The sequence below is a fragment of the Micrasema longulum genome, unplaced genomic scaffold (genome assembly GCF_059751315.1).
Source record: "Micrasema longulum isolate JH-2025_06_02 unplaced genomic scaffold, ASM5975131v1 h1tg001131l, whole genome shotgun sequence".
NCBI classification, from domain to species: Eukaryota; Metazoa; Arthropoda; class Insecta; order Trichoptera; family Brachycentridae; genus Micrasema; species Micrasema longulum.
This window is the reverse complement of record NW_028278319.1, coordinates 117718-131126: the sequence shown is the minus strand read 5'-3', so window position 1 is coordinate 131126 and position 13409 is coordinate 117718. Positions and strand designations below refer to the sequence as shown.

At 30.6% G+C, this 13409-nt stretch overlaps 1 protein-coding gene across 1 annotated transcript in view; it reads right to left on the bottom strand.

Moving 5' to 3' along the window:
- LOC148276901 (uncharacterized) overlaps positions 1-13409 on the bottom strand; it is an 84336-nt gene that overhangs the window by 55332 nt on the left and 15595 nt on the right. The window contains exon 3 of the mRNA XM_088233607.1: positions 8854-9031. Coding sequence (XP_088089733.1) covers positions 8854-9031 — 178 coding nt within the window. The remainder of the gene's footprint in view (positions 1-8853; positions 9032-13409) is intronic.

Below are 13409 nucleotides of genomic sequence, written 5' to 3'. Positions count from 1 at the left end.
GTAAATATATATGATGTTATAATTTGATATGCATATAAAAGGATAAATAAATGAAATACAGGAATAACGGTTACGCATTGCTTATGTTACTTACGATGTTGATAATATGTTATACGCCTAGCCAGGTGACACTATCTGGTTGAACTTGTTTAGCATATTTATCACCTACACTTTTTACTATGCAGATTAAATTCAATGTGTTAAACTTACCGAGTGCTACAAAGATATATCAATATATTGTTCTACATTTATTATTTGATCGGGTATAATTTTATTTTTTTCAGAGTTTTTTACAATTGGAAGAACAGCTGTTTTATCAAAATTAGTTGCAAAAGTATGTTCAGAAATTTAAAAAATAAATTTTATTCATATTCCTTATAAATAAATCAATTTCCTTCAATATTCTTATATTTTAACAGATAAAGTTAGCACAATACTTTGATTTTTTGACACGGAAGTTTACATACCTATAAATAAATGACGAAATATTTTAAGACACATACTTAGATATTACAGTTTTTCTAGACTTTTAAAGAGCATTTGAGACTATTTCTAGAACAAGAATATTAGAAAAGTTAAAATTAATTGGAATAAGAGGAAATGCCTTAAATTGGTTTCAATGCTACTTAAATAACAGATATCAAATAACGAAAGTTGAAAATATTATTTCAAATCCGATAGAAAATAATTTAGGAGTACCCCAAGGCTCAGTGCTAGAGCCCATATTATTTATCATATACATAAATGATATCGGTAAATCTCTAAAATATTGTAAAATCCAACTTTTTGCAGATGATGCACTAGTTTACATATCAGGAGATAATTATGATACAGTGATAAATAAAATTAATTACAATTTAGGAAATATATCAAAATGGTTAAAGTAAATAAATTGAAATTAAATATATCAAAAACAGAATATATGAATATTGGGAAAAAAATAATACCCCAGGGTTACAAAATCAATATTGATAATTTGAATATAAATTATGTGCACGAAATAAAGTATCTCGGGGTCTACTTGGATAGATATTTAAATTTTAAAAAACATACTCAATCTGTAACAAAAAAAAATCAAAAAAATTTCATTCATGGAAAGATTACGATATGTAATAGATTTAAAAAATATTATTCTTTTATATAAAACAGTAATATGTCCACACATAAATTACTGTTCTTCCATTCTTTATTTATGTAATGAAGGAGAAATTCAAAATATACAAATTCTTCAAAATAAGGCAATGAGGATTAAACTCAAAAGAAATATATATTCTAATGTAGAAAGAATGACAAAAAAATTGGCTTACTCACAGTAAAGCAACAAATTAAATATTATGTTGCAATTTTTATCCATAAAATAATTAAGGGGATGAATCAAATAAAAACAATAATAAAATTTAACCAACAATGTCATACATAAAACAAGGGGTAAAAAAAAGATAAAATTACCAATGAGGAAAAAAACAGAATCTCAAAACTCATTGTACAAGGGATTGAAGCTGTACAATGAGTTACCTGAAAAAATAAAGGAATCGAAATATTTAAAATTAATTTTAAAATATGCTATTGAGAAATTCTGATTAAAAAAAAAGTAATATTATTAAAAGTTTATATTAGTTCTTAAGATGTTATGAACTAACTTAATAAAGCATAAATAAATCAATTTGTTTATGGAATGAAGTTATTTATTTTGATGGTTAATTTTGTAAGTAATTATACTATTTTATAAGTAAGTCATCAAATCTAACGGAGCGTAGTTATATATATGATAAGTTTATTTATAATTTTATCATAATCATTAACTATGGAGTTTTATCAAGAAATATCAACAAAAAACATCATTATTAGCTAAATTATGGACCGAAAAATATCTAATTCCATCAGGTAAATTCCTATTCCTAAACGACTAAACTAATTAATTACTTAACAAACTTACAAAAAATGGCGGCCTCCGTGGCGTAGTGGTTAAAGACGCTTGACTCACACACGGAAGATTCCGATCCCGGAATAATATTCCGATCACGAAAAATAAAAAAAATCTCCCTCCACGCGAGCGAGGCCGCGGATAAAAGCTAGTAAATAATAAATGGTCAAAAACAAAATGTTTTTATTTCCATTTTAATTATAATAAATAATTATTATTGTTTAATTAATCTATGAATACAATATAAAATGGAACTGCATCCCCAAAGGTGAATAAAAATATCTCCCTAAAAATAAAATGAGAGGATTCCTTAGAATATGAGATTCCTTCGGAAGAAAAGCATACCTACACGCTCCTGCCACCCGATATACCTTCCCATTAATTTTAGTGCTGGCAATAAACAATAGAGTGAAGTTCGTGCTAATTCCCCTACAAATTCACGCGTTTCGTACCGTGGCAAGCTGCTTTACTGAAGCGTAAATATGTTCAATTTGTATATTACGAAATATACAATGTCATTACATACACAAACAACGTATTCTCGTTTGTTTAAAGCTGCTACTGACAGCACAAAACATATTTTTTATAATATGCCTTCGGCTTCGCAAACATTTTTTTTTGGAGTTTTATAACAAAAACGTGCCTACTTTTATAAAAAAGTTTGAAATAATTCAATAAATTTTGTGTATATTCTTCATTATAAAAAATAGGTAAACATGTATATCCAATATTATTTTATAATAAAAAAACAATATCAAATCTTAAGGTTTTGGAGGTTTGAAAATAAAAAAAAAAGCAAACTAAATAAAGTAAATAAAAAAAGGAAAATAACATAAAGATTTTCGCAATCAAAACATTATTTTATTTCAATGAAGACTGTTTTTAAGTTAAATGGTGGCATATTAAATATTTTATGAATAATAATTTATTATAATCTTATACTGTCCATATTTATTTTTAAATAAATATTTGTGAAAATTTAGCGTTTTACATAAATATTTTGATTTTGTTAGCTGATTAATTGCAACTTAATTTTTAGTACAACAGGCTATGAGGCCCGAAATAATTATTTTAACGCATGTTAAAGATTATTTTGATAAGTCAAATTAAGCACTAGGTTTTTGTGCATCTGAGTTTATAAATTGCATTAAAAATAAAAACGAAGAATGAAAAATTAAGAAGGAAAAAATCGTGACATTAATATTTTTTTAACAAATTTAATAAATATTTCATCAATATCGTCATTCCTTTTCCGCACTTATGGTGCATAGGGCATATGATGCATTGATACACCAATTGCAGCGTATCTCGGTCATACTTTGTTACGTGAAGATAAGATGATCAGTCTTACGCTTCAGTTACCAGTCCAGGAATAATGAAATATTCTAGTGTAAAAACACCCTTTTGAATAAATATCTCATATCAACCATGCCAGGAATCGAACCCGAGACATCTTGCATGGTAGGTAAACGCGCTGACCATTACACCACGTGGCCGATAATGAGTATTTACTATGCTGAAAATCAATAACAAATGTAAAAGCTGAAAATCAAGAAATAGTTAGAATTTGGGTTTAAAAGTATTGATATTTGTTGTGTATTGATCTCTTGATAAATTGCACTAAAACCTTTTTTACGCTGTTTTGAAATAATACGCTACATGATATTTAAAAAAAAAACTTGTGTTCTAATCCAGTCAAGCCGAACATTTGGATGGATATATTACAGGAGGGGCTCAAGATATCTCAAGCGATGAAATTGTACCAAATTTGTGTACACGGGTACGCTTATTGTCTGATACGAGGGTTGTCTTTAAGGTTTTGCATTTAATGCTGAAATATATCAGTAGATAGCTCTTAAAGACTTTATTGTTTTTCGAAGTACTCTCCGCAAAGATTAATACATTTTTGCATGCGCTCGAACCAACTCTGGAAGCCGTCATTCAACTCTATTGTTGTTGAGTCGAAATTGCGTTTTTGAAGGCGTCGACTGCTGCTTCTGGCGACTGGAACCTTTGACCGCCCAGTCCATTTCTCAATTTCGTGATATGTCACATGTCGATTTTTCTCGACGAGCTTGCGCACAGCATCGACGTTTTCCTGAGTGACTGCCATTTTTGGAGCACCTGTCCTTGGGTCGTTGCTAAGACTTAGCCGTCCACGTTTTAATTCTCCATACCAATGAGAAATTTCCGGCTGATGTGGTGCTTCATTACTGAAAATAGATACCAACTCGGCGACGCATTCTTGTTGAGATAATTGTCTTCGAAAGTTGTAAAAAATAATTGCAAGAAAATTTTCTCGGTGGAATTCCATTGTTTGAAAAACTTGTGAACTTTGACAATGAGGAAGTTCAGTGTTTTTTTTTGATTTGTTAAAAGACTATTGACAAAAAATAAATCAACTTTTATATTTCGTATTATCTATATTTCGTATTTCTGAAATAACTCCGCGTGTGACGTCAGAGGTTCATATCCGCTTATTCTCATCCAGTTCATTCCATTGGTCCAAAAACAGCAAGCAGATCGGAAATCTTCCAGAGCTTTCATATCATAGATTGATTCATATAAACCAGTGACGTCATTCGTAGTATTGCGTTTTTATCAAAATATTTTTTTCGTACATTTTTAAGAAACTTTGCTGCACGATTTAATACTCCAATTTTAACCCCGCGCAAGAAAACATTTTTGAATCCAATTTCCCGTAGGGCTGAAGTACCTCATTTGCTGTAGCCACAACATTGTACGTATTGCACTAAAACTTCGGATTTTGGTTAACTAAAGATAAAGATAAAAGATAAATTATTTTTTTATAGTAAAACTTGAGACTTGTTCCCCTCTATGTCCGTGTATGCAAAACTAAAAAGAAAACTCTTGTAAAAATAGTAAATTATGTTTGTTACGATTTTTAAAAAATTAAGTTGTCATGTTATATTTTCTAATAAAATTTAGGTATGAAAAATACTGAACATATTTAATTTTGATAAAATCTCGAATTGGTTTTGGAAACCTGTCAATCATTGTTATTTTTTTACACGGTTCAGCGTGCACATATCTATCGTGTAAAAAGATCTTTTCTTTTAATATATAAAATACACACATTTTTGTGCGTATAAAAATATAAAATTATCCTTATTTAATAGCTCATACGGATATTACTACCCTAGTTTCATTAATGAAGTTATGAAGTATTTCACGAGCTTAAATCATAAAAGCTTTCTTTTATACATGTTCCTATCAAGAAATATGAAATAGTACTTAACTTCTAATGTAGATTTAATGATAGCTTTAAATATTTTATGACCATGTGAATTTAATGGCATAAAGATTTTATAGTTTATTTTTTGTGACAGCTGTTTCGTCAAATACAATATAAAATTACGTGTTTATAATCCTCAAATAAAAATTCTGATCAAACCTTGTTTATTAATTGATCAATTTCTTGGCAATATAAAACAAAAGCCCTGCGTCAATTAAATGCAAACTAATTGTTAAATTTAGAAAATGTTTAAATTCCTTTCTTCCCTCCCCTTTTTTTAAATATTGCTCCCACCCATACAAAAAATCTGTGCACGTAGGTGTAAGTTACTTATAGCATGTTACCTAATATCACAACGGTTTTATATTTTTGGGAAATGAGGAAGTTCACTAGTTTTTTCTATAAAACTGAGCCAAAATTAAAAAATATATATTTTCATGTATCGTATTATCAGCGCTATGATTATTAAAACTCTGTTATATTTAAATATTGCACGTGTGAGAGGTCACAAGTTCTTTTCGATGTCTCTTGTAGAGATTGGTGGACTGGCTTCATGTATACCAGAAATCTATAACAACACTCTATCATTGGTTATTTCAGTGACGTCGTTAAAAGTAGCTCGTTTTTATAGAAGTAATTTTTATTATTATTTTCATACATTTTCGATTCTCAGTGTACAATTTAACTCTTGAATCCTTACGTAAGAAAACATTTTTCACATTCTATTTTCTGTAGCACTGAAATTCCTCATTACTGTGGTAAAGGTTTTTTTTAGTCTGAAAAGGAAAACATATGAATCATGTATATTTTTATTTATATCCCTACAGAGGATGAGGTAGAATTTTTTCAAATTCAGGGTTATGGATATTCGAGCGTTTACAGCAACTTCAATATTAATACATAGATGGCGCTCCAACTCGCTTGTGGATGGTTTCTCGATTCGTAACATATATACAAAAATCAAAAATGTTACCTGTGTGGATATTCGCTAATAAGCGGAATGGGGAATGTTGTAGTACCTACTTAAAGTGGCCACTTAACCCAGCCAATAAGGTCCAATAACCCAGGTCATAAGCCCTGTAAACGCTCGAATATCCATAATCCTGAATTTGAAAAAAATCTACCTCATCTCTGTAGGGATATAAATAAAAATATATACCTACTCCCCCTTGGGAGAAAATCCAGATTTGTGTGTGTACAAGTACACGTACCAAAAATAATGTTATGAATCATGTATACTGCCAGTGACTACATATACATTAGAGACAATGGCCCTCACAAAAAGAAATGTAGAAAAGCTCAAATGTACACAGCGATCCATGGACAGATCCATGCTTGGTATAAGCCTAAGAGACAAAATAAGAAATGAAGAAATTAGGAACAGAACCAGAATAACGGATATCATGGATCGCGTAGCAAGATTGAAGTGACAATGGGCAGGACATGTTGCGAGACAAGACCCCACAAGATGGACCCCTAAAATTTTAAGATGGAGACTTTGGGAGGATAAACGAGGCGTCGGAAGACCTTAAAGATTATGGTTAGACTGTATAGCTGCTGTGGGGGATAAAAAATGGTTGCAAACAGCAACCAACCGCAAGAAATGGAAGGGTATGGAAGAGGCCTATATCCGGCAGTGGAGGACAGAAGGCTGAAGAAGGAGATGGTAAAGGTGTATAGTGGTTTGCACGTCAGTGTAATTAGTGTCCTGACGAAGAGACAGATACGTCTTAAAAACGGTAGACATAGAAAAGTCGGTAAGTAGCAAAAATTGGATAATAAAAAAATTAGTGAATTTTTATAATTGTTTTTTTATGCTCTCTGTCATTACAAAATTACAAAATAACGCAAGGGTTTTTAATGTGTGGGGACCAGATAATAAACCGATTACCGTACATAATAATGTCTATGTGTGCGTAGACAATGAAATACTGTTTTGTCCTAGAACTTTACCATTGTCCACGAGTAAACAGCAATTTTTTGGACAAAAATTGTCCCGAAACATCGGAAATGAGATAGTCGGGCAGGCTATCTCCGCGAAACAATTATTGCCCCCATCGCTGCGCGCGGTCGCATTGTCATCGTGTGAGCACGAACAGATAGGACCTTGTGACAATAGAAATTTGCTTGGCGGAACGTGTGCCAAAAATTGCGGCAATAAAACTACGTTTTTTAGTTTAATCTCTAACAATTTAGATACATCTTGGCATAAAAAAATGTTATTTTTCGTGAATTCGCTCGTAGTAAACGCCGTCGTGTATTCGTGGAGCTGGGACAACAGAAAATTGTCATATCTATTGTATTGTCTTCACGTAAACAGTTCTAAAGGGTGCGCAACATGTCACTCACACGTTACTGCCTCCGCCAGAATTCTTGCTTACATCTTGTTTCAATCATTTTGTATTTTATTTTATTATGAATTTGAAGCACTTTTGTATTGCATAACGATTATTGTTTCTGTCTTTTCGTAAATTGACTTGCAAGGATATTGATTCTATTTTGGTGTTATTCAAATCTCTTTTAGAGCCAACAATTTTGGAAAAATCTTACGTAGGTAGTATTTTATTTTATTTGACACTTTTTATACATATACAATAAATATACATATAAGGGCGGGCATATTGCCTTAAGGCAATTTCTTCCTACCTACCTAAACCGTTCAGCTTGAGAAAATTATAAATACATGGACATATTGAATCTTACAATTTTTTACAAAAATTAAAAGCAAAGATTAACAAAAATAAATTTATGTATAAAAAAAATAACACTTTACTATGAAGATATGAGAGGGGATGGGAAGGAAAGAAGAAGGATAAAGGAACAATTTAAATATTTAGATAGTGACATTTCAATCTTGACTTAAATGTAAATAAAGAAGGGGCGTCTCTAACATTAGTGGGTAGATTATTCCACAATCGAGCGGCTACTACTGTGAAAGAGGAGGCAAAAAAATTAGAGCGATGACAGGGTATTAAAAGGGTTCTCTCGTTACTAGAACGAAGAGATAGTCCGTGTTGTGAAAGAAGTTGGATGAGCTGTCTCAGATAAACAGGCGAAATTGGATTATTTAAAATATTGTGAAAAAGTGATAGAATGTGAATGTTTCTTCTATGCCTGATACTGAGCCAGTGTAGTTGCGTGCGATACTCGGTTATGTGGTCAAATTTGCGAAGATTAAAGATATAACGAATACAAATATTCTGCAATCGTTCTAACTTATCAAGCAATTCAGAGTTAGCATCTGGATAACATACATCCGCGTAGTCAAGGAGTGGAAGAAGTAAGCTCTGGACTAATGTTTGCTTAACATTAATTGGCGAGAAATTCTGTAATCTTTTAAGTGAGTGCAAACTGCTATAAAGTTTACGACTAACTTTGTTAACCTGATCGTGCCACTCTAAATGCTTATGAATGATAATACCTGAGTTTTTGACTGAAGTCATGAATGGAATTTCTGTACCATCTATTTTGAAAAGAGGAAGTGTGGAAAAATTCACTTTTGAATACATTTGTTTACTACCAACAAGTACAATTTGGGTTTTTGTTGGATTTATGAGAAGTCCATGTTTTTTTGTCGATGAAGAGATATGGTCGAGTGCAAGTGACATTACTCTATGTGTTTCAACAATGTCGACGTACATTGCTTATGTAATTTATTAAGTTGATTTATTACCTTATCGACGCTGGGGCCTCCTTCGGTCACTGATCGCACCAAGACTGGCTTCTCGGACCCAGCCACGAAACCAAACCCTAGCTCTTGGTCCCTCAGTAGAGTGACGGACCGAGGACTTGGAGCTTCGATCTCTTCACAGTTCCCCGGGACCTCGTACGTCGTCGTTTTGTTCACATGGCTGTAAAAAAAACAAAGTATAACAAAAATTGTAACATATTACAACAGTAATGGAAAACATTTTAGAGAAGGAAATGACAGTTAAGGCGTTTACAAGACATACGACCTGTCATTGGCTACATGTAGCCACTTTGTCATTTAAGTCTTAGTAACTTTCAGGAAGCGAAATCCCCAGTGATTGTCTAAAAGAGTTTAGACGAATCAAAAATTTTGTTGACAAAAATATCAACATAATCATCAACATATCACTATCCAGAACTGATAATGTATAGGGCAGTTCATTAGCATATTACATGAACTTATTTTTTGTTACATAAAAGTAATACGACATCAGTTTTACGCTACAGCGCAAGTTTAAGGAACATTTAAAAAATACATATAAGTAGATTAATAAACGTAGTACTTTATATAGTTGGTATACGTATTATTTATATTTTTATGTATTGCATTACTTTACATTGGTTTTTTATTACATATTAAACTACATTATTTATGTATAAGTAACATGTATTCTTGGCTATACTTTATATTTGTATAATAACGTTAAAAAAATTCTTACATTTGATTAGCTAGGCATTTATAATTAAGCAGTTTAAGTTTTTTTGTTATTGTTATATTAGTATAAAACTACTTGCACTTAAAAAGATAAAAAAATCTCCATCTTAGAACAGGCTGAGCCATGTTAGATGGAGACTATCCTAAACAGAGAACACTCTGTTTTCATTTTCTATTTACAAGTTTTATATAGATTCCCTGTTATTGAATATATTTACTTATTTTATGTAATAAATGTATAATTTTGGACATTTTTGAGTAGTTTCGGCCATTTTGAAGTAATTAGTTACTAAAAATTACTCCTGCGGATCAGTTTGGCGTAGAGCTGTCACCCGTTGGGTTGTGTCACCTGTTTTCAAGCATAATTTAAAAATAAATAGTTTAAAAATCTGTGTTAAAGGATTTCATGTTTAGGCATACATATTATTCTTGAATATTGACCACACGTATATTAATTATTTATTTATTTAAACACTTTATATACATATACAGTTTACATACATATGAATAAGGCAATTTCTCCCTACCTACCCAAACAGTTCAATTTGAGAAAATCAGTGGTATATGAAAATATTGTTGGTATATAATTATATTTTCATTATTAAACAAAATATTGATTAACATATACATTTTTAAAGAAATAAAAATTTATTAAATATCTACACTTTAATATGAAGAGAGGAGGGCAAATGGGTAAGAAAAGAAGGAGGAGAAAGGAAAAACTTAAATATTTAGGAAGTGACATATATATACGTGATTTGAATGTGAAGGGTCTCTGAAAATAGTGGGTAGATTATTCTATAATTGAGCACCTACTTCTGTGAAAGAGAAGGCAAAAAATTAAATTAGAGGAGTGAATGGCAATTGAAAGGGTTTTTTCGTTTCTAGAATGAAGAGTTAGCCCATGCTGTGATAGAGGTTGGAAAAGTTCTCTCGGGTAAACACGAATGTGAAAACTGTAAAATATAATCAGAACCCTGTATAAACGAGTATTTTGGGTAGCTTTAAAAAGATAAAAAAAAAGGAAAAAAAAGGTTTATTAATTAAATAACTCTGACGTTTAATGTACGGAAATAATAGGCTAAAATAATTAATCCGATTAACATGTTTGCTTGAAATACGAATGAGTTTAAATTTCTGGTGACACATGTGTACAAAATTGGAACTCAATATTGTTGTGATTGATTGAATTGTAGAAATGTGTGTGAATAATTCAGTTGTACTTCATTCAAAGCTTCATTGTTCATATAACTTCTAGTTTCTAGTTATTGTACAAAACTGTAACTATTTACGAATAATTAAACAGTCCATACTAAGTGATCAACCTGTCAGCTCTAAATTATTACCAGAGTGAAATTGATTATAAAAATGCTGAAGGCGTGATATTGTCAAAATCATTGGGTAATCGAAATTTATACATTAATTTATAAATATATACATAGTTAAAAATATTTTGGGTATAGTTTGAAAATATTTTTTTTAAATCCTGGTGGAAATGATTTCAGATATTATTTTAAACAGATATGAAACTGTAATAAATTTAGATATCTATGAATTTACAAAGCTTATGATCTGTCATCGATTGGATTAAATTATCACTTTACGGACTGTAAAACGTTCACCATTCTGCCTATAGGCAGTTGATTATCATATTCACGTATTATGATGTATTAGTACCGGTCGGTATAAAATATGTATTTACTATGCTGGTTTTAGCATTTATTAAAAAAATATATTTTACAGTAATTACAGTTTTTGTAATGAATACCTAAATAAATATAAATTGTACTTAAAACGTAAATACTTTCTTCTTACGTTAATTGATTAAAAAAGGTATAGTCAATGAATCCAAAATGGATTAAAATACTAACGGTATGAATCTTAAATGGAGTAAAATACTAGTGATATCACAATAAAATATGTACAGCTTTTTAAAAAGCCGAAAATCTTACACTGCATTAAAAAGAAAGCCGTTTATCGGAATGCTTTTTATTACACTGAAGGGAGAGATCAAACTAAAAGTATTTATGGGGGTTAACATATAAATAAGTTTGTTCAACCCTGTATTAACGGGGTGTAAATTTGAATTATAATAAAGTAATAAAATATACAAAACTAATTCAATAAATGACATGTGTTATATTGCTAATTATAAGTTAGTGAAAACTATTTATACATATTTTTCAAGCAATTATTTACACAAATTTAGTAATATAAACTAATAATATCTTAAGTTGTTAAGCAATATTCAAATGAAAATTTGTAAAAGATGATATTATTCCACCAAATATACATAAATACTGTAAAAAAAATAGTTTAAAAAAATATACATTGGCAAATACTTATTGTATCGTTACAATAGAACTATACACGTTTTTACATCATACATTTACATTGTTTTATTATTTATACTTAATTTTTCTCGATTGTTATTCTATTAAATCACATGTCAATAAAGTATAATTAATTTTACTATGTATTTTATCCTTGTTAATTATTACGGCTTAACACGGGCGCAGTCTGAAAAGCCATAATAAGTTCATGAAAACAAGTGTAATATCTCTTCTTCTTTTTTATTTCCTTTCCACACCTAATGGTGCATAGGGTACTGCATTGGTACAACAATTGCAGCATGTCTTGATATTTTTTTCCTACATGAAGGTAAGATGATCAGTTTTACGTTTCAAGTGCCAGTCCAGGGACTTTGAAATGTTCTAGTGTAAAACACCTTTTAAAATAAATATTTCATGTTAACCATGTCAGGAATCGAACCCTAGACCTCTTGCACGGTAGGCAAACGCGCTGACAGTACATCACGAGACCGACAAAACGAATGAATAAAAATTCACTACTACATTATCTATTTGTTTTATGGCATTTAAATCGTCAATTCCCTATTAGCACCCAGACCATGGAGCACTGCATTAGAATTCCAATTGAAGCATATATCAATCGTTTTTGTTACATGGAAGGTTAGGTGATTAGCTTACGCTTACGCTTTGGGTGCCGTCAAAATACAATGAAATATTTCAGTTTAAATTTTAGTCCCCGGTTAACTAGTCCCGACTGTCTCTGTCTCATTTTACAAAGTTGTATTTGATATTTTTCTGATAACTTATACATATATATTATTTTATTTGATCACAAACCTTCGAAATGGAATATAAAGTACTTAGACAATAAATTATTGACTAATTAGTTTAATTTCGTCCTCTTAGCCTTTTGCTTTTTTTAAGAGAACTTAAAAAAAGCAAAAGGCTATGATTGAAAACTGTTTATCAGCCAGTATTGATGTTACATCAGGTGTACCCCAGGGCGCCTATCTGGCACCCCTTCTTTTTAATTAGTTTATTAACGATGTAGTAAATGTATTCGGCTTTACTCGATTTTGGCTATTTGCGGACGACAGTAAAAATTTTTTAATAATTCAAAATACAAATGACTGTTTGTTGCTCTAGTCAGATATTGATTATTTTAATATGTGGTGCAAAGCCAGCTACCTAGAATTAAATATTGAAAAATGTAAAATAATGTATTTTTATAAAATAAAAAAACCCATCTCCTTTGATTACGAAATAGAAAATATTAATTTAGATGCAGTCAAGTCTATTAAGGACATCAGAGTTATCATGGACTGTAAACTTACCTTCAATGAACGTATGATGAACAAGTCACTAAAACTCTTGGGTTTTGTTAGCAGGACATCTAGTGACTTTACTAATATGTTCACGGTTAAAACACTATATTGCTGACTTGTTTGTCCTTTTTAGAATATGCATCCGTGATCTGGTCTCCCTTCTATGTAGGCCGGATAAATCATATCG